Source organism: Phoxinus phoxinus, assembly GCF_949152265.1.
Source record: "Phoxinus phoxinus genome assembly, chromosome: 23".
Classification (NCBI taxonomy): domain Eukaryota; kingdom Metazoa; phylum Chordata; class Actinopteri; order Cypriniformes; family Leuciscidae; genus Phoxinus; species Phoxinus phoxinus.
This window is the reverse complement of record NC_136898.1, coordinates 15477077-15499052: the sequence shown is the minus strand read 5'-3', so window position 1 is coordinate 15499052 and position 21976 is coordinate 15477077. Positions and strand designations below refer to the sequence as shown.

General features: G+C 39.7%; 1 protein-coding gene across 4 annotated transcripts in view; it reads left to right on the top strand.

Moving 5' to 3' along the window:
* LOC306991182 (uncharacterized protein) overlaps positions 1 to 21976 on the top strand; it is a 31299-nt gene extending 9323 nt beyond the window's left edge. For 2 of the 4 annotated variants that reach the window (XM_079598807.1, XM_079598806.1), the window contains one exon: positions 19894 to 21970. In XM_079598807.1, coding sequence (XP_079454933.1) covers positions 19894 to 21690 — 1797 coding nt within the window. In that variant the 3' untranslated portion in view covers positions 21691 to 21970. Of the gene's footprint in view, positions 1 to 18743; positions 18922 to 19893 lie in introns of those variants that run through there. The other 2 variants (XM_079598809.1, XM_079598808.1) reach the window with 2 other exon arrangements.

Below are 21976 nucleotides of genomic sequence, written 5' to 3'. Positions count from 1 at the left end.
CAGACAGCTTCCCCTTGTATCGGCAGTTACTCCTGTTGGATGTGGTTCGTGGTTGTATGCCAACATTACCCTGGATATACCATAGCTCTCTTGATACAGACTTGCTGTCCTGGCCACAGATGAGCCAGCGAGATAGGCACCAACAATGTGTCCTCTTTTGAACTCTGATATGTCTCCCATTATGTTGTGTGGATTGGAATATTTTATGTACAGCTGTGTTATTGCTTTGCTAATTCAATTTTCACACTCTGCTCATACTGCTGGAATTTAAAATCGGTGAAGATTGGCCACCAGGCTGCGCATATAGGCATGAAACCTTGAAAACTATATTGGCCAGTGTTTCAGTTTCATTGTGTGTGTATAGCCCATATATACTGGTCAAAAGTTTGGAAACATTGAGTTTTTAAAAAAAATGTTTTTGAAAGTAGTCTCTTCATCTCAACAAGGCTGGATTTATTTGACCAAAAATGCAGTAAAAACAGTACTGTGAAATATTTGTGTGTGAAATAAACTGTGAAACCAGAAACTGGTTTCTGTTGTAATATATTTTAAATTATAATTGATCGCTGCTGGCAAAGCTGAATTTTCAGCATCATTACTCCAGTGTTCAGTGTCACACGATCCTTCAGAAATCAGTCTATGATTTCTATTCTAATATGATAATCTGATTTGGTGCCCAAGAAACTTTTCTTATTATTATTAATGTTAAACACAGTTGTGCTGCTTAATATATTTCTTTCAGGATTCATTGATGAATAGAACGGTCAAAAGAACAGCATTTATATAACTTTTTGTAATATCTATTAATTTCATAAATGTCTTTACTGTCTTTTCTTATCAATTGAATGTGTCTTTGCTAAATAAGTATAATTACTTTATAATAAAGAATTAATTATACCCCCCCCCACACACACACACATATACACAAAAGCTGCTAAAACTCTTTTCAACATTGATAATAATAATAAGAAATCATCTTAAAATGATCATCTTGAAGTATCATGTGACACTGAAGACTGAGTAATGATGCTGAAAATTCAGCTTTGCCATCACAGAAATAAATTACAATTTAAAATATATTACAACAGAAACCAGTTAATTTAAATTGTAATAATATTTCACAGTATCATACTTTTACTCTATTTTTCATCAAGTAAATGCAGCCTTGGTGAGATTAAGAGAATACTTTCAAAAACATTAAAAAACCTTTAAAAAAACTTTAGTATACACACATTGTGTATATAATTATATATTATATATAATATTATATTATTTGACTAACACTATAATGCTAGACTGTATGTTTGACTGTTGTCCCAGGCAACTGATATATTTATTCCTTTCAAATTACTCATATTACTCTGTTCCTTTTAATTAAATAATTTAAATTCAAATTAATAATAATACACATTTGTTTACGTGTTTGTTAAATAGCTGTTTAAGTGGGATAATGTGCAATCTATTTTATTTTTTTATTATATTATATAACACTGTGAAAAGAGTAGTCTTAGAGATATTACAACAAAAATGTCCACTCGAATGGACAGAAAAATGAATTGCTGGGTCTCAAGAGGATAATTGTATCATAAAAGCATTTAACCCCGGGTTCCTCCAGGGGGACTGCATGCTGCCACAACACTAAATCACTTCAAACAAAACCATCTACTCTATAACAAATAATCATTTCTAAGTTAATATTATATATAAGATGTTTGTTTACACTTTTCATTTAACATCTAAAATGCATATTTAAAAATGTCACAGGGAAAATCAAACAGAATCCAGATAAAAGATGCAAGCACATTGTGAAATATTTGTGAATTTCTGAATCTGCCTCCACATCATGATGAATCACGGATTCAGTCCCAGGTGCTTGCTTTTTTTATACAGTAATTAAAAGCCACGTTGTATGAGCACGACATAATTAATTGTTAAAAATTGGGGCTCTTAGTGTGCAAATTTGCCTTGAAACAACAGAGACTTAATTGCTGGTCATAAATGAAGGAAAAGACCCAGTGCCATTAGTTGTAGGGTGACGGGCACCAGGGCCATTAGTGAGGGGCTAAATTGGGCTAATTTTCAGTGAGGGCCATGCGTGATGGAGAGGGGAAAAAACGAAGGCAAGGAGAGGGGGAGGAGGAGAGAATGATGGGCTTTAGATGGGGGGCGGGGGCTCCATCAGTTTGGAAATGGTGAGTAATGAATCCGCAGCCAAATTAAGTGTATGAGTCAAACATTTAGGAATTAGATGTTCTGTAAATTAAAGATGTTTATCATGACTGCTCTGCTTTAAGCTGCCTTTGAGCATCTTTTAAACATGTGCCAGTGTTTCATTACAGGCCTGTCTTGACGGAGTCGCATCGCCCGTCTAATGATAAACATCTGCTCAGTGGGACAATTCTAATTTATGCACCTTTGTTCTGAAGGATTACTGCTTTCCTGTGCTATTTTTGAAAATCTTGAAGGATTATGTACACCCTACTCAGTAATAAAACCACAGACGATTTTATCAGAATATTACAGTACAATTCGTTGCAATAGTTAGACACCCATAACCACTAATTTGTAATTTGTATTTTACAAAATACCTCTATATTATATTATATTAATACATATTTATTACAAATATAATGATAAAAGCAATAGTGATTTTAATAAAAACAATAAATCGTATGGCCTTTCTAAATACCTCTAAAAATAATATATTATTACATTATCTTAAGACGTATTTAAAATTAACCATGCCACTTATTTTTATTGCTGTATTTATTATTATTATATTTTAGTACAAATACTATAATATTATTACTCAAATATTAATGATTAATAACAATAGCAATAACAATAAAAATAAGTCTCATGACCCTTTTAAATACTTCTAAATAATTATAATATATAATTATTATTAATGCTTTAGTTACAAATGCTAAAAAATAACAAACAAAAAAATGAATAATTTTTTTTTATCATTGTATTATTGAAACAATATATTCATATAGAAATATTGTAATCAAGATTAATAGACAAGAAAAAAAAGCCTCGTACACAAATCCTAAGCCTCACACTTTCACATATGAACACGCTTGCTTCTTACATGGTCTTGTCGCAGACGGGCACCTGTGCAGCCAAACACGCATGTGACAGCACTTGCTCGTCATCTCGGCCTCCCAGATAAAGACTGTGCACGCTGTGATAACGGCCATCGTCTCGGCTCTAGTGCCCTTAGGGTTTTAGGCAGAATGGGAGAGGCTAATCTCAGACACAATAACCAGCAGAGATGACAGACCAGCACACTGCAGCTGTGTCACGCCACCATGCACACCACACATTAACCATTCACCAGGGGGGAGAGGAGAGAATAAAACCTCTGTGAATACCAGGATTTGCCAAATGGCTGACTGCTTACGTGTGTACGTCTTAGTTTATACTTTAACATAAACTATAATATAAATTTCTCTCTCTTTTTTCATGTTCGTGTCCATTTATGTTATCTTTCAGCCCATGACGGTTAGATTGGCGTTTGCAGGGAGCACGTATGATTATTCCTTTATTGTGGTCCTTTCTGATAGACAATTTTCTCCCATCACACTCCTTTAACATCTGTCCCTTTTATGTGCTCTGCCTGATAGGGGACTGTGTGTGTGTGTGTGTGTGTGTGTGTGTGTGTGTGTGTGTGTGTGTGTGTGTGTGTGTTTGTGTGTGTGTGCGTGCGCTATAGTAACGGGTTTGTGTGCTTTAATCCTGGTTCTGATGCTATACCTCAAAGCTTAGGATGACAGACCAACTATATAAACAGTTTATGTGTTTATATGTGTGTGTGTGTTGGGGGGGACTATAAGATACCTCTTTTTCATCTCCTTTCATTCTTTAAACCTATTTAACCTCCACATTTTTGATCCCTTATATCAAAAGGCTCAGATGAAAGCAACATTTCTGTGTATATTTATTTATAAATGTGTGTAATTATATGTTCTGTGTTTGTTTATTAACTCAGCAAGAAAGATTAATATGTTAGATCTGTTAACCTCAACTTCAAAGTGTCTAAGTACTGTTGTACAACAACCCAAATGATGACAATGAATGTTTGTCATCAAAAGGCAAATTCCCACTTTGTTGTTTTCGACCGTTGTTTAGTAGTGACTCACCTTCTTCATGCATATTTCTTTGTCTCTTTGTGTCCCCGTCTCTCTTTTTCTGTATCCGTTTTGTCTGTCTCTTTCACTCTCGCTCTCTCTAAATGTAAAATGAGAGCCCGCCCCCGATAGGTCACTTTACTAATGTGAAAAGACACAATTTCATATGCGTGTTTAGCATCAGAATAACCCACCATCCAATCACGGGACGATACACATCACCCCTCGCTCTGTCATGATGATGTCACAGGGTGTGTAGAGCGTGTAAGCGCGTTGCGTAGCGAGTGGGCACGCGGCAGTGCAGAGCATCGGCTCAAATCTGAGATTTATTGTGAGTGTCGCCCAGGACTCTTTTTTTTATTTTCTTTCCCACTCCGCCCTTTTTCCATTTAACGTCACATTGGCATCAATCATCACTCCCCCCCCCCCCCCCCCCCATCCATCTCTCTGTCTCCTCCATTGCGATTTCTTCTCGCCGTATCAGTCTGTTCATCCTCCCTTTTCCATTTATCACGTCTACGTGATTGTTATTGCTCATTTGCGCTCTGACAGTATTAAAACACCTCAGGCTTACAACAGCTTGCTGTGCCATTTCATATTTTTCATGAAAACATTGGTGCCTGAAACAACGTGGAAGTGGGAGTGCGCAAAAACGAACACGCATCATAAACGCCACGCACTACACGGGAATTAAACTGTCAGACGAGTAAGGACTGTGTGCCAGAGCTGCTACGTGCGGGTCTGTAATCAGCTTCATTATACTTGTGTGCTACTCGTCCTTTTGGTGGTCCATCAAGAATTATTTTAAAAGGACACAAAATGCCTTTATTTCACAGCCAGGGGTGATTGCTGAAGCGTTTCAAAGCCATTTGACTGAAAATGAGTGCAGCTCAAGCGTGGAAATGGCAAGCTGTTTATGATGTCACCTAAACCCTGACTCATTCAGTAGGTTTCTATTCTGTATTTTCTGAAATTGCATGTCGGCCTGCTAGAGCAGATCTCTTTTTGAGATAGCGGCAATTAAAAAGTAATTTTCTCCCCCCCCAAACAATTCATAGCAAAATCTGCCTGACATTCGTTCGCCATGTTTTCAGTGACGGAGCCAATGGCTTCGCACTCAGCTCACTCAGTTCTGATTGAACAATGACCGGAGTCTCGCTGTCTGAGGTCGCTCCATTGGGGTATTTATACCAAAGCACGACAATCCCTTCAGTCCAATCAGCAGCTGCCATATTAGAGCTGAAATGAAATGGTGGTGTGTTATGTTTTGCTCTCGTGTTCTTTGAGAGCGCGCTGCCGCATTGGCCAATCATTGGCGCAGCGTGCAGTCTCTTCCGTCTTTGTGATTTCTTTGGAATGCTGTTGTTTGCTTAAATTGCTCTCTTCTTGCACAAGAAAGCCGGAACAGAGCGCACGGCTCGAGAAAGGGCGGCTGATTGCGGCTATTGTCTAGCGAGTGTGGCTCATGGGCACTCACGGGGTAATTGCCGCTCAAGGAGGCTGAGGCGTGCACCAAAGGGAGAGACCGTATGTGTGCGAGAGTGAGTGTGCTGTGTGTTTAGAAGGAGGATGAGAACAGAGCCGATGGTGTCGAAAGGGTTTCACTTTATAATTTATGATAATTTTTCCCAACAATGCTCTCTAGTTGGTAACCCCAACCCTAGCTTAAACTAGCTGTACTAACACACACTACCATTGTTTCACAAAAGACACAGTAGTTGGGAAATGGGGAAAACCAATCTAGCGGATTTTATACCAGTTTATTGTGTGCCAAGACTACTCTGCGGGTTATAACCTGAAGTCCCATCTTTCACCGTGATGTGTGTCTTCGCCTTGCTTGAAGGCGATGCCAGCGAGATGGAAATGTTCAGAGAATAGTCTGCTCCATCAGAGCCCCGGAGCCATCATGATTTTTAAAAGACGTTATCTGTTAATGCGATGACGATGATCTTTGAGGGTTCATTCCACTTGAAGTACGACTTTTGTCAGATGTTGTTTTCGTACTATCTCACAAGATACATTTGCCTTTAGAGCCATAGCTGGGATGTGTTTGCCTGGCTTTCTCCATCCGTTTCGTTTAATTTATAGTGTGACACCTGGAATTGTGATGGTTTACATCCTTGTAAACACACTCTGTCTGCATCTGCAACTCTTTTGATAAAATCTACACTTGCATTGATGAGTGGTTTTGTGTGCACATCAGTGTGAATGTAGAGATTTTATGGCCTCAAATACTGTCACGTGTATAGACGTGGGGGTCTTTGAACGCCTATGTTATCTTATGTTGGCATTATAGGGGGACAGCAAGGGAAAGAGAGAGAGAGAGAGAGAATGTGTGTGTACACTGTATATAAATTGGCAGGTTGTAATTAAATGTGCAGACCTCTCTACTATCTCCTCCTCCAGCCCTGCGCCAGTGACGCACAAACGGCTGCAGCAAAGTGAGTCATCCAGCCCTGAGGATCACCAGCCCTCCCTCTATCTCTATATCCCCCTCTTCCCCAGTCCCCCCTTGTACCTCTTTCTCTTACCCTCCTCCATTCAGTCCCTGCCACTCCATCCCTCGTCTCCTTTCCCCAATGTCCCCCCTGATTTTTCTAGGCACATGTTTTTTCACTTATTGACCGATTCCCCCACAAATGCGAGTCTCTCTGCATTTATCTTTCTGTCTCTCTCCCACAAAATTTTACTACTTTTTCCACTATTCTCATCTTCCATCCTTTTCAGTCACTTTATCATTCTTGCATTCTCTATTATATATTTTTTCCATTCGCATCAAATCGATTGAAATCAAATGGATGCTTTAGATGACAAAGTCCAGATGGTGGTAAGTTTAAGAAAGAAAGTAACATAAAAAGAAAAAATGGGAAGGAAGGAAAGAAACGAAGAAGTCAAAAGTGGATGTTTGTCTTGTATGTCCTGCATCAAAGATGCGTCACAAGAGGCGATATACAGGTGTGTATGTATACTGGCAAGTTACCTTATATGAGGTGATCTGCCAAGAGTGTAATTGTATGTAATAGAGATAAACACGAGTTACCATACAAGCTAAACAAAAGCCTGACTCAGTATATGACTCATTTTTAATCACTACGTTATCCAAAGTTGACAGCTGCAATCAAAACAAGCAAGAAGCTGTATAAGTGTACGAGGAATTGCGCAAACAGAAACGGGTCTATAAATCGATCAGAAGTGTTACACACATGCTTGGTGCTTTGCTGCTGCGTAAATCACAGTATTGTGTAGATTTTGAGGTCATATGCTACTATTCTGTCCTTTTAATAGTTTTTGGAAGAAGAGGGAAGACGGCCGATCATGATCCGTGAGTCATGTAATTGTGAGCACTGCCCTGGTTGGCTTTGACTAAAAAAAGAAGTTCATTGCCTTGAGAGAAAAAAAGAAGCAATTTAGCACCTAACTTGCCGTGGTTATCCAATTAGCTTCATCTAAAACACGGATATGCATGGGGAGCAACATACTGATGTAGCCATTTAAACGCTCTCAAAGATCCTGCTGAAACAATCAAATGAAATCTATTATTTTATTGAAATGAAAGTGGCTGTAGAATAATGGCTGAGTGAGCTGGCTACCCATGTAAATAAAGAGCAACCGGAAATGTAACTTTTCAAATTCTCAAAGCGGTTACAGCTGTGTAAGTTTTCAGTTTGCTCAGCCATTGCAGATGTGCCATGACCTAAAGAGTCACGCAAAAAACGTTTGACTTCCCAAATTGTCTCTACTCACAATAATGCACATGAATTTGTTTTAAACATAAACAAGTGCACATCAGGGTATTATATTTTGGTTACACTTGTGACGTAATAAAGAGTAGGGCTTGTTGTAAATTACATTATATAATCAATATTTTCAGCTTTTAAGTGATGCTATGTTTTGTTTTTGCTCTAAGATGTTTTAAAAGTTGTTCATTTGCTAGTTTAGAACAAGTAAGAATCTAGTTTGCACTGTTTCTCTAAGTAAACACAATGAATATTATTAATTTAATTGACAAACCAAAAATATTGTCATAAAAAGTGATTAACATTTTGATACATGAAAAAAGCCTCGCATATGCCAAATGAGACTTAAATCATAGTGAATACATTGTGAGTTTGTGATTTATTGCCTACATCTGTTCATTTAAATATTGCGTGGTTTTAAAATCTGGTCTCCTCATCCTCAAGAGAGGTTCAGAATGGAGAGGCAGTGTGGGCGAGTTAGCGGAGGCGATGGTGTGATGTAGGGGAGCAGGTATGTCCTTATCAAAACATTATCTGGGACAGCAAGGTCGTTGCTCGCCAGAGGACACCTTTCTGTACTTAAACACTGTTTAAAAACCACCCACCAAGATGCAGCTTACAGAAATAATCCGACAGGCAGCCTCAGACTGTAAGAGAACACAAATGTATTTTGTGTCATTATCTGTGTGTGTGTGTGTGTGTGTGTGTGTGTGTGTGTGTGTGTGTGTGTGTGTGTGTGTGTGTGTGTGTGTGTGTGTGTGTGCATGTGTGTATATGTGTGTATGTATGCATACATGTATGCATACACTACCATTCAAAAGTTTGAAAGTAGTCTCTAATGCTCACCAAGGCTGCATTTATTTGATAAAAAATGCTGTAAAAACAGTCATATTGTGATATATTATTACAAAATAAAATAACTGGAGGATTTTTAAGGATTCACATGATCCTTCAGAAATCATTCTAATATGCTGATTTGGTGCTCAAGAAACATGTCTTATTATCAACTGTGTTGGGTAACACATTACAAGTAAAGGGAATTATGTAATCAGATTACTTTTTCAAGTAACTAGTAAAGTAGTGCATTACTTTAACATTTATAACAACATATCGGAGTTACTCTTTCAAATAAGTAACGCAAGTTTTTCTGTTTCTATGTTTTCATATTTATTGACTGACAGCTCTTCTGTTCCCATGTTGAGAAATTGAGAGTAAAGGTGCAGAGAAGTTGTGTAGTTCTAGACATCAATACAGTTTCATGCCAGCAGCCATCACCCTGTAGCCCAACACTGGTTGCACACTGAAGCTAAGCAGGGCTGAGCCTGGTTAGTACCTGGATGGGAGACCTCCTGGGAAAACCAGGTTGCTGCTGGAAGAGGTGTTAGTGTGGCCAGCAGGGGCGCTCACCCTGTGGTCTGTGTGGGTCATAATGCCCCAGTATAGTGACGGGGACACTATACTGCCAAAAGAGCACCGTCCTTCGGATGAGACGTGAAACCGAGGTCCTGACTCTCTGTGGTCATTAAAAATCCCAGGATTTCCTTCGAAAAAGAGTAGGGGTGTAACCCCGGCATCCTGGCCAAATTTGCCCCTTGGCCTCCGTCTATCATGTCCTCCTAATCATCCTCATACACTGATTGGCTTCATCACTGTCTCCTCTCCACCAGTAAGCTGGTGTGTGGTGGGCGTTCTGGCGCAATATGGCTGCCGTCGCATCATTCAGGTGGATGCTGCACATTGGTGGTGGTTGAGGAGATTCCCCCCTTCTATGTAAAGCGCTTTGAGGTCTCAGAAAAAGCGCTATATAAATGTAACTAATTATTATTATTATTAGACTAAATGTGAGCATACATTTATTCTTTTCACAATGACAGATTCAGGATTCCTCAATATGAATAAAAACTGTTTATTCGAGAAGTTCGATGATTAAAAGTTACATCCTGGCTTAATCAGAGTTGAATGAAAATGAAATCTTCTCTATTATTATTTCATTTTAAGTCATATTTAACTCATACCAATGTATTTTTTTATCTTTCTTTTTTATTGTGTGTGTATATATATATATAGCCTATATATCGTCTTTCTGTATAATATGTTTAATTGTATTTTACAGAGTTGTTTACAAGTTCTAGTTCTATTATTGTTGTAATGTTTTACCATTTTCTCTAGTTTTAGGCCTATAACATCTGGTAAAGGGACTGCCAATGAAAACTATCCTTCGGGCTAATTTGGATACATTTACATTTGTGAATGTTGATTAATGTACGCTGTCCCTTTTCTAAATAAATAAAATAAATTATCCAATTTAACCATACAAATAAGCAAAAAAAATTACTTTAGTTAAACATCTCATTTGTGTTTCGTTTTTATTGCTGAAGTAAAAGTGTTGAACTTTCAGGTTTGTTTGAGCTGCACCTTTACTGTATGTGCGTGGATTTGCATTTCTTTCAGCCTGAGGAAGCATATTCATTTCACTTTTTGTGTGAAACGGCGTTTACGTTTGCCAAAAATATATATTTTTTTATTAAAAACAAACAAGCAAGCCCAGCCCAGATAAAAAAAGTAAAACAAAAGTTATGTAATGCATTACTTTCCATTACATGTAATCAAGTAACTTAGTTACGTCTTTATGGAGTTACGCAATATTGTAATGTATTATACTTTGAAAAGTAACTTTCCCCAGCGATTGTCAATGTTGTGCTGCTTAATATTTTTGTGGGAACTGATTATTTGATGAATAGAATGTTCAAAATAATTTATTTGAAATAGAAATCATTTGTAACTTTATAAAAGTTTTTACTGTCACTTTTGAATATAATGCGTCCATACTGAATAAGGTACAACCCCACTGAACATCTCTCTCTCACAGCTTCATGTTAATAATAATAATAATTCATTACATTTATATAGCGCTTTTCTCGACACTCAAAGCGCTTTACATAAAAGGGGGGAATCTCCTCAACCACCATAAATGTGCAGCATCCACCTGGATGATATTGAGAGAATATTTGATGTTAGCATCAAATATAGGCTAACTTCCACAATATGGTTGATTGATGTTAAAATGGATTATATGAGCCTATAGCCACATACAGTTTCTGGTCATATAATTAGAATATCATCAAAAAGTTTATTTATTTCAAGAATTCAACATAACAGGTGAAACTAATATATTATATAGACTCATTACATTGCAAAGTGAGATATTTCAAACCTTTATTTGTTATAATTTTGATGATTATGGCTTACAGCTTATGAAACCCACGAAATCAAAATCCCAGAAAATGTTAATATTACATGAAATCACACAGTAATTACACAGTAATACCATGGCCATTGAGTCAGGTTTTGGTTCTTTTGGCAGTGTGGACAGTTGCAAATCCTGCTGGAAAATGAAGGAAGCATGAAGTGCTCTGCAAATGTCCTGGTAGACGGCTGCGCTGACTCTGGATTTAATAAAGCACAGTGGACCAAAGTCCTCTTTTCTGATGAGAGAAATTTGAGGTTCCAGAGTCTGGAGGAAGAGAGGAGAAGAGAATCCACGTTGCTTGAGCAGTGTAAAGTTTTCACAGTCAGTGATGGTTTGGGGTGCCATGTCCTCTGCTGGTGTTGGTCCACTGTGTTTTCTGAGGTCCAAGGTCAACGTAGCCGTCTACCAGGAAGTTTTAGAGCACTTCATGCTTCCTGCTGCTGACTTTATGGAGATGCAGATTTCATTTCCCAACAGGACTTGGCACCTGCACACAGTGCCAAAGCTACCAGTACCTGGTTTAAGTATCCCTGTTCTTAATTGGCCAGCAAACTCACCTGACCTTAACTCTATAGAACATCTATGGGGTATTGTGAAGAGGAAGATGCGATACGCCAGGCCAGACCCAACAATGCAGAAGAGCTGAAGGCCACTATCAGAGCAACCTGGGCTCTCATAACACCTGAGCAGTCCCTCAGACTGACCGACTCCATCACGCCGCATTGCTGCAGTAATTCAGGCAAAAGGAGCCCAACTAAGTATTGAGTGCTGTACATACTCATACTTTTCATGTTCATACTTCTCAGTTGGCCAGCATTTCTAAAAATCCTTGTTTGTATTGGTTTTAAGTGGGATTTTCATTAGTTGTCAGTTATTATCATCAAAATTAAAAGAAATAAACATTTGAAATATATCTGTGTGTAATGAATGAATATAATATACAAGTTTCACTTTTTGAATGGAATTACTGAATTAAATTAACTTTTTCATGCATATTCTAATTATTTGACCAGCACCTGTATGCTATCTGCTATTTCTTATTATTTGCTTACAGGTCCTACTTTCTATTGCATTTGCATAAACAAATAAATCATATCGTGAGCCTGCAAGGAATGTTGAGAAGTCAGTGATCTGCAAACTGAACATCACTAAACATCACTTGTGGAGAAGCAAGTAGCCTAAGCCAAGCATAAAGAGTATTATTCTGGACATATGTTTACAAAGCCTAAGACCGAACACTCTCCTATTCACATAAAGTAATAAAAGAGACTATAATACCTTTGGATTGTGGAGAGGAAAGCCATTATAAACTGAGAGGCAATATTACCGCAATGAATGCAGATGGAATATCATGTTTTGTAATGCGGCTCTTGCACAGTTGATGGGTGATATTCAGTCAACAGATGAGACACAAAGGCAACAACAACTACATTCTTTCATCCTCGCAGACGCCGTCCACCGTCTGTTTCATCCAAATATCCTCAATGAATCTTCCATCCTTGTGCCGAGGCTTACGCGCTAATCTCCAGTTATAATAGGCCTCATTATTAAACATATTGCTGTAAACCAACACAGCCATCTGGCTCACTGAGTGGAGCACTGAGTATGGCAAGAGCTACTGTTTCTTTCGTGTCACATAGTCGTAGCACACTGTAAAAACACAATCTGGTAGGATGGCTGGTTGGGGGTAGTGCGATTTGATTGACGAGGGCATGAATGACCTCATAATGGATGAATTTGTATGAGGCGATGCAGAGAGGGCTTTGATGGACTGAATCAGCCAGTGGTAATTAAACGATTAATAGTACTTAGCTCAACTCAGATCCTCTCCTGCACTGGCTCCCGTGGGGCCCGTCATCATGTTGAAATTACACAGATGTTATCGCTCTCCTCGCCTGTAGACAGACACGCAATCAGCGTTTGGTGCGGAGGCTCACTCACGTACGTTTGTACGTACGTATGCCACCACACCAATGTCAAATGACACAAAAACATAATGGTGATGTTAGTGGTGCCGTCCTTATTATCTGATCAAGTCAATGTGCCATTTCGCAAAGGCAACACAAATTTTCCTCACACTCTACTCCACTGAGGCACATGACCATTGTAACTGGGGGGCATTAAGAAATATCCATGTTGTTTCCCCTCACACACAGTTTTTGGGAGATAATCAATTGTCCATGCTTTTATCGCATCCCCTCACTTTTCAAATCGCCCCTGCTTCCTTTACAAATCAATATGAAATCATAATGGAGTCTATTTTGGCTACACCTTTGTATTATTGTGAATGATTATATGCAATTATAATGGAGGGCAAGTACACTTTTGGAGCAATTTGATCAATAAAACACATTAAGTGAATAAGTGTAAAATACAATGTGCTGCAATACGAATACCAAATTCCTTGGCTCACGTAGCCTACAGAAATGCATGACAATATTTCATTGATGCCTGTGGTCATGTTCACATGTTCATGTCATAAGTCTTTAAACATCTGGATTATCAGACATTTGGGGTGTAGAGGGTGTCAACGTGAGGAGAGAGGGGAAACAGCTGTCTAGAGCTCCTCAGTGAATTTTAAGAAAACGTGACTACATTTCGCTCAGTTATAATGTTTTTTTTTTGGCTCAGGGAATGTATCGCATACTGATGGTGTGCTTCCATTCATCTTTTTGCGTTTTCTATCTCTCTCTCTCTCTCTCTCTCTCTCTCTCTCTCTCTCTCACACACACACACACACACACACACACACACAAATTCGTTCCCCTCCCTCCCATTCGCTTGATCAGAGGCTTGTGGGTGTCTTGGATGAGTCATATCAGCAATTTACCCAGTTTAAAGTATCTTTCAAATTACTTCCCTTCCAGTTCGGTACCGTGCTGATAACCGATAACAGTTTTAGTTTCTACAAGGAGATTTGGAGGACACTAGTGCGCTCATGTCATCGGGCGCGCGTGTTTATGGCGCGGTGCATGCGTGTTGTGCTGAGCTGCGCATGCGCGCGTCGCGTGCTCCGTAAACACCGAAAGTCATGGAACATGTGGCAGAACCCAGTGACGAAGATGTTACCCTGACCTTCAGGTTCATAAACGGATTACTCCACTCATTGACACTGTCGGGTCTAAATTAATTGAAGGTGACTTAATGTGTGCTATTTTGAATCATGCGTTTTTACTGGTACAAAAGGCTGCCTAACTGTTGAATGGCCATAACATTTTCTTGTTTTTTAGACCGCAGTTATCTTTTGTCTTATCTTTATTTTTATGATACTTAACTCGCTCGTTTGAGTATTCCATCGACTTTAATCTTCAAAAGGCTTTTTCAAAAGACGCATAGCCTACCTTATCTTTTTAAAATCTCTGGAACGATGAAAACAGTTTGATAGTCAGTCTCTCTCTCTCTCTCTCTCTCTCTCTCTCTCTCTCTCTCTCTCTCTCTCTCTCTCTCTCTCTCTCTCTCTCTCTCTCTCTCTCTCCCCTAATATTTGCCTTTATGCCAACTTTAAATGTGAAATGGGCAGCAGCCAGCAGCATCACAGAGGAGCCATAACGCTTGGTACCACGTAATGTTAGCGCCCTCTACTGGATTTATTTCCATGAGATGTATACTCAGACAAAGCAGTTTAATAAGCACTCTTTACTATAGGCTACACTAAATTTACTATTTATTTAAGTCCCTAATGTAGTCTTAAAAGCGGCCTTCGTGGAAACAGAAGTTAGGCTAAATTTTGAATTAGGTCTAGCTATTTAATTCAAAACGTAAATTCCCTGACATAAAATGATCAGCATTCCGTGTGGTGTCCTTTGTCTTTCAAAAATGAGAAACAAAGAAAATAAAAAGATTGGGTTGTAGGCCCACATATGACGAATCTACAGATATGTTTGAACTCGTATTTTACACTAAATATGACAAAACATAAGAGTTCTATAGGCTATTTCTATATGAGTCACTGTTGTCTTGCCGACTCCATGTCACTGTGTCTCTCCCTCTATTTATAAATATTATTTATAACACATATTTTGACATTTTTGCTAATATACCCTATGTTTTGAAACAATTTCCTTTTTATTTTCGCATTTATTTTAAGGCTGATCTTTATACATTTTGCGAGCTCATTTGTGATTTTCCCTTAATATGCAGGCTAATGGATTATATTTAGTGAATGAAATAAAGATAATGCAGAAATATATTAACTTTTGGCTACGTATATCACAACATTTTCTCTGTTATTTCTGTCGACATTTAAGTCTGTTATAATAGGCTATTCAAAACATATATTTTTGATAATATAGAGTGAAAACCAGTTAACAGATAAATGTATTTAATATTTTCTAAGGGGTGACCACACAAAATACGTAACATTATTTAAATGTGTTGACTTTTGTCTCTTAAAATGTCGAGACATCACAATTTTTTTATCTAACTGAACAAATGTAAATGCTTTTATTTGAACATCGCTTGCACCAAGTCCAAATGATATGGGCGAGCTGATCCATCCTCTCTCCCCGTGAAAGAAAGAGAGATTGATGGCTGGGAACCGTGACTCTCGCTGATATCAATCGGCTCATTAACTCCAAATACGAAGCCAACCTCCGACGTAATATGTCACTGACTGACCAAAGGGTTTCATCGCACAATTCGGCGAAAAACAACAACGCACGAGATGCTGAACGTAAACACAGCCTACAAGGAAACGACAAAATTAAGTTTAGAATGAATAGCCTATATTATTTATATTTATTCAACAACTGCCTTTTTAAAAGCACAACTGCTAAGCGGGCAACAAATCGACTGTATATTTATTACAACGCAAAATGTCGTTTTCTACGACAGAAAATAATGAACATGTTGGTGGAATCGTATAACCATTTATCCATAAAATATTTTAAATGACAAAAGGCTTCGATTAACAACGCGACAATACCGGTAAACACTTTTGGTTAACGTGAAGCGCGCGGAACAGCTGAATGAATGACTACGCACGCGAGGACGGATTACGCTTCATTCGCGGTGTTACGAACTGTTCAAACTGTAAATATTGAGATATTCCAGTCAAACACTCCCTTGGGTCGACATTTTTGAAATGGCACACTGCAAAGAATAAATAAAGCGAACAGATCATTGCTGCCCGCAAGTTAGTAGGCTAGCCTATACAGTGGCAATGGTCAAAAGCGCGTTTGGTGTGCGTGCTGACACAATGAACTGTCTCGATGGGGACGGTTCTTCATTGTCAATATTTACGTGTAATTTTAGCCCACGTTATTGAGTTTGACTCGTCAGCCTCAAGTGATTAAATGTGTCACGGGGCTCACGGACTGAGGCACCTTTCAGTCAGACATTTTTGACAAATCCGAGCCTATAGCCTCAAGAGAGCAGTCGCTTACGAGAATTTGCCATCAAACCAGATGCGATGCTCGTGTGTGGGCGCGAGGCTTGGGCTACACACCATTAAGCTCGAGCCGCAGCTGAGTAAAATGTGAAATGGGAGAATTAATCGATCCCAGGACGATGTGTTTTTTTTTCAGTCTCGTGGGAGTATGAATTATTTTATTCATGAGCGTGTTATGTCACTTCCATTAGGTGGTGGACATTTTTTGAGTGCATCTGAACATACATTTTCATAATTGCAGCCAACGTGTCTACAGAACCCTCAAAGTCTTGACGAACATTTTCTCTGTGCAGGTGTGAACAATAATTCCTATCATCCCATATACCCAAGAAAAGCTTCAAAGACGCTTTAATCCACTATTTTGGCCATTTCTCTTTGTTCGACCTAAGTTTTAACATATAAAGTATTCATTCTCTTCTTGAGTGGGCATTTTGGGTCCTGTATGAAGTGCATGGGCAGTTAGGAGGAGGTGAGTCAGCGCGGGGGATGGGGAGCGCTGGTTAAGGGTCGCAACTGCGCTAATGCTGAGTGGCAGTCGATAATGCCAAGCCGTATCAAAATCTGACCCTTGGCCCTTGGAGCTCTTAAATTATTCGCCACCAAGGTAGAAAGGACACGCATTCACACTCATAGCCATTCGCGCTTTCCGTTGAAACCTTTTTTTGGATGCCGCATTTTTCTTTAAAGATAAAAGGTCATTTTCCCTGTCAACTTAAATAACAAAAGTTATTTCTCGGCACTGTATAGCTGTTGAAAAATATTTATACCATCAGAGCGTGCTCGTATAGCCTATACCTCTCTGGAGCGTAAAACGCACCATTTGTTTTATTTTTAAGTGCCACCCTTGAAATTATGGTTCTGCAGTTCATCATTTTAGTTTCCGCAAAGTTGGCTGTTGGTTCTTGGTCTGGTTATATGGTTCTTTGGAAATTTAAAGTGTTCTTTTTTATGTTTCATTATAGATTATTTAGATCAGTGTAGGCTATTAGTTTCTTTAACGCACCAAATGCATGGTAAAAAAGGCAGGCTACTTAAAATGTAAAAAAGGTTCTGCAATGACACCAGGCTGCAAACCCTTTTGGTTCAAATTTGAACCCTTTTTCGTCAACCTGATTAAGTTGGCCATAACAGTAATAAAATGAAATAAAAGGCAAACATACACAATAATAAGGTTAGGAAGGGTCTTAACGTTTCACGGCAATTCAAGAACACGAGTCTATTGGATGCAACCTTTGAACATATTGAAATAAGGTTCCCACTCTATAATGAGACAGCTTTGATGCTGCCATTTCGAGTGTGGCTCGTGGGACTTCAATATCCGCACTGCAACTAATCCAATTACACGAATCATAAACTGTGATTGGCGGGATTGCTGTTGGCTCCAATGCCACGCGAGCGTTTTCCAATTAGGCCTATTCCTAAAACCTACAGTATTCATGTAAAGGTTCTAAACCACGCCATACTGAATTCTTATCTCGCATAATTGCAAGAGAAGATAGAACATAGGTTGCTCTTGGAAACGTCTTGACTGTTTCTGGATTGTTGGTTGGTCAAGGGAGTAACTGAGGCTTACCTGTACATTCATATAATTAGAAAAAATGACATGTTAATGTGAAAACATGAGAATGACGTAAGAGACAGATGGATGAAAGTCAGGGGCGGCAGGAGACAAAGAGCGGAAAATTGAACGAGCTCGGGAAATTGAGCGGAAGTAGAGCAGTGAAGCTGAACCGCCTGCGTCACGGTGGGTGCAACCGTTCGGTGTCTCTCCAGCTCTGATTAAGGACACTTCACAAACAATCAACAGGCCAAAAGGGTCTGCTAAGTAACTGACTGTGTCAATTTATAGGCTTCTGGATACATAGTATACCCTATAAATACGTCCTATGTATTGTAAATAAACTGATTTTAAAACTTAAATCTATAATGTTCAAAACAGCAAATCATCAGTGTTTAATCAGTTCTCCTAGATTTAGTTTATGTATGAGTACATTTAGCAGTGTTTTCACTGTGTTCCACAGGGCTCTGTTTTTAATGGAGAGACTGTTTCATTCATGCAATCTCTGTTCATTCATCAGAGCACCGTAGCGTACCCTCCGAGTTCAAACGAGACACGAAATTCTTATCAATGGAGAGTCTGACGTCAACAGCGGAGTTATGACTCGTCGATCACGTGTCCAGACGCGTCTATACAAATGGGAGTTGCGCTGTCCGTGGTCCTGAAAAAAATACACGCTTCGCATTCATCTCTCAACAGTGCAAGACAGACCGAAGTGTGTTTCGAATAATTGTTTTGGGAAGCTAACTTACTTTAACTCAAGTTATAAATGAATTTAAGGATTGCGGTTGTTTCCAAGCCTCATCCAAGAAGCACAAGGTTTTGATTTCAAGCTATTTTGTTCGTGAAATCAGGTGAGTAAGTGCACTGACTTTCTTACATTCACCCGATAAATTGTTGATAGTTCCCTGTAAAAAAAGAAGAAGAAAAAAAGAGAGGCTATAAAGGGCTAGACATAAGTTTTCCGCTGATATTTACTTTTGAGATTGCATGCTGTTGAATCTCAGTCATTCAAAGATATAACGTTACAGCTCAACCGATCAACAAGCGTTTCATTCATAAATTTCTAAACGCCCTTTTTTTGTTGCAAGAATTCAAGATCCGTATCTATATCTTTATGCCAATATAAACTCTATATGTGATGTCTAAGATTTTGTTAAACAATACAAAATACTGTTTGTGTGCGTAGATTTTAAATAAATATTAAGGCTAGTTCGCTCAGAGTTAATTATTTGAGAATCGAGAGAAGAAAACGGTAGTATTCATTTTATCCAAATCATACTGTGTTTATATGAATGAATAAAAAGAAAATAATTATTGCTTGGGTTTTTCTCTTGCTGCTTACATTTTGAATTGGTGAGAGCACAGGTGGATTTATGTTTCATTCATATATACGTTCGAGTCTAGAATTGTTTTCAAGAAAGACAATTTCCACTGACAGTTTAGTTTTATATTAGCCTACCAATTCTAATTGTGGTGGTTCGCTAATCCGATTCAAAAAGTGATCGGTGAAGAGGCATCCAGGGAATCGTCTCGATCTTTCCTTTATACGTGGTTTCTGTGTGGACTCAATTTAATTAAAGCGTCAAAATGAATTTGATTTAAAAAGTGATAATGTATTTTGCTGGGCACGTAGTGTTGTAAAACAATTGCACGATTTAATATCTGATCGTACTAATTAAGTTAAGCAGATTGTCGCGCACGCACGTTGTGCTGCTCTTGCAACTAAATGTTAAAATATAAGCGCCATAAACGGTAGTCTTGTTAATGCTCAGAAAAAGAAAAACACAGAGATTAATCACATTTTTTCTTTTTATCTTTGTAAGGTGCTCCCCTCTCCCCCATCCTGTCCTCTCTGCATGGTCATGTTCTGCTGTTGCTACCCCTCCAGCACCTCAGCTCTCCTGTTAGTCCTCCTCAGCCTCACCCCCCTGCTGGCCCTGGCTGCCCCTGCACTTCCGCAGAGATCTTCAGTCAGCAGCAGCATCGATGAGGCTCTCCACTTGGCAAAAGAGGACCCGGGGGCAGCAGAAGGAGCTGCTTGGACACATAGGAAAGTGGACAGCCTGCTCCAGAAACCCTTGGGTCAGGAACATATCTCAAATATGGACTCTGCCAGTGCTCTAGCTTCAGTTCTGCTTGAGGCTCTCGACCACCCAGTTAGAGAGAAGATGACCCAGGGGGATTCTGAAGAAGGACTCGCAATGGAGGCACCAAGGAATCAGGGAGACCTTGAGCAGGACACCGAGAAATCATTAGAGGCAGTACAGCCAGGTGAGGAAAACGGCAGGCAAGAAAAGCCAAAGGATGAAAGTGAGATTGAGGAGGAGGACGAGGTGAATGCGGCTAAAGACTGGCAACTGCAGAGTCAGTCTAATATGGCCACACTCCAGCGCAAAGCCAGGGGCTATTTCCAAAACATTGACCTCGGGCTGCAAGACAATGAGATCCTCCCACCTCTAAAAGGCTACAAAGCCTATAACCAGCAGTTGGCCCAGGCGACCAAGAAGCTGAAGTGGCAGGAGGAGCAAACGAGAAACCCATCCCAGCTCGACAGAAACTTCATGGATGGTTTCGATTTTGTGGAAGAAGAGGAGGAGGAGATTCTGACCCACAAGGAAGAGGAGGCACAGGCTCGAGCGGAGCAGGAGGAGGTGAGTCGGCAGGAGGCGGAGGCGCAGGAGGCACGTGAGGAGGAGCAGAGATTGGCGGACATTGCCTCTGATATGCTGCTGGAGTACATGGGCAGGAAGCAGAAAGCATCGTCCTACATGAGAGACATGAAGGCGGCGGCTCTTCTAAACAATGTAGCCGAGGACAAGCGCTCGAACGAGTTGGAGGACAGCGACGATGACGATGAAATGGATCCCCAGACCATCGACAAGCTGATCGAGATCTCCAGCAAGCTGCACTTGCCTGCTGACGATGTGGTTGAAATAATCAGTGATGTTCAGGAGAAGAAGAAAAAGAGGAAGGATTTACCCCCGAGTAACACCCCTCGTTTCCGCCCTCTAGTTCCTCTCAAAGCCAAGCCAAGGCCTCAGGCGAATCAATATCCTAAGTCACCTAAGAAATCCTCTTATAAAGTTGATCCATATAAGAAATGGTACAAGGAAAAAAACAAAGGCAAGCTCAGCAAGCAGGACTACTGGTTTAAGCCGCAGAAGCAGTTTCTGGCCTATCCCTCGTTCCCCTATTATCAGAAGCCATATCGAGCCTATTACCCGGTCTTCTTCCCGCCCCCAAAGCCGCGGTTCTATACCAATCCTGCTCTGTCATTTGACTACAACTTTGGGGGCTCCATGGGATACGGTCTGAAGCCTCCAAACCGTAGGTATAGAGACAGGCCAAAGGCGAGGGACTGGAAATGGGCGCAAGCCCCTCAACGCTCGCAGAGCCAATACCCACAACCGGGCACTGTCATATCTAATTACATTCTACCCCATCCCCGAACTTACCAGGCTCTCCCCATGCCCAAACCACGTTCTCCTCCAAGTGGGAGAGCACCTTCTTACATCTACCCACCAGACTATGTGTACGATGAGCCGGAGTCTCCGCAGGAAAGTGACGAAGAACTGGAGAACTTCATTGAGAAGATTTATTACAACCGAAGGTTATTTTAGTCAGTCACGAGTTCAGGATATTCTGAAGCGATGAAAGAGTGAGGAGAAAAAAGCTGACAGGGAATTTGAGTGACAGGGCTGTGAAAAGACAGTTAGGTGTTTCTTCTCCACTCTTGTGTTTTGATACATTCCAAATCAGGAACGGAAGAGACGGTGCTGCTATATCAGAACCTCTCTGCGTGCACTCATTTGGTTTCTCTCGCAGTTTACATTTTAATTTGGTGAGAGAATACACAGGTGAATTTGTAAGGTTTCATTCAGGTATGTTTTTGATTCTCTTGCATGT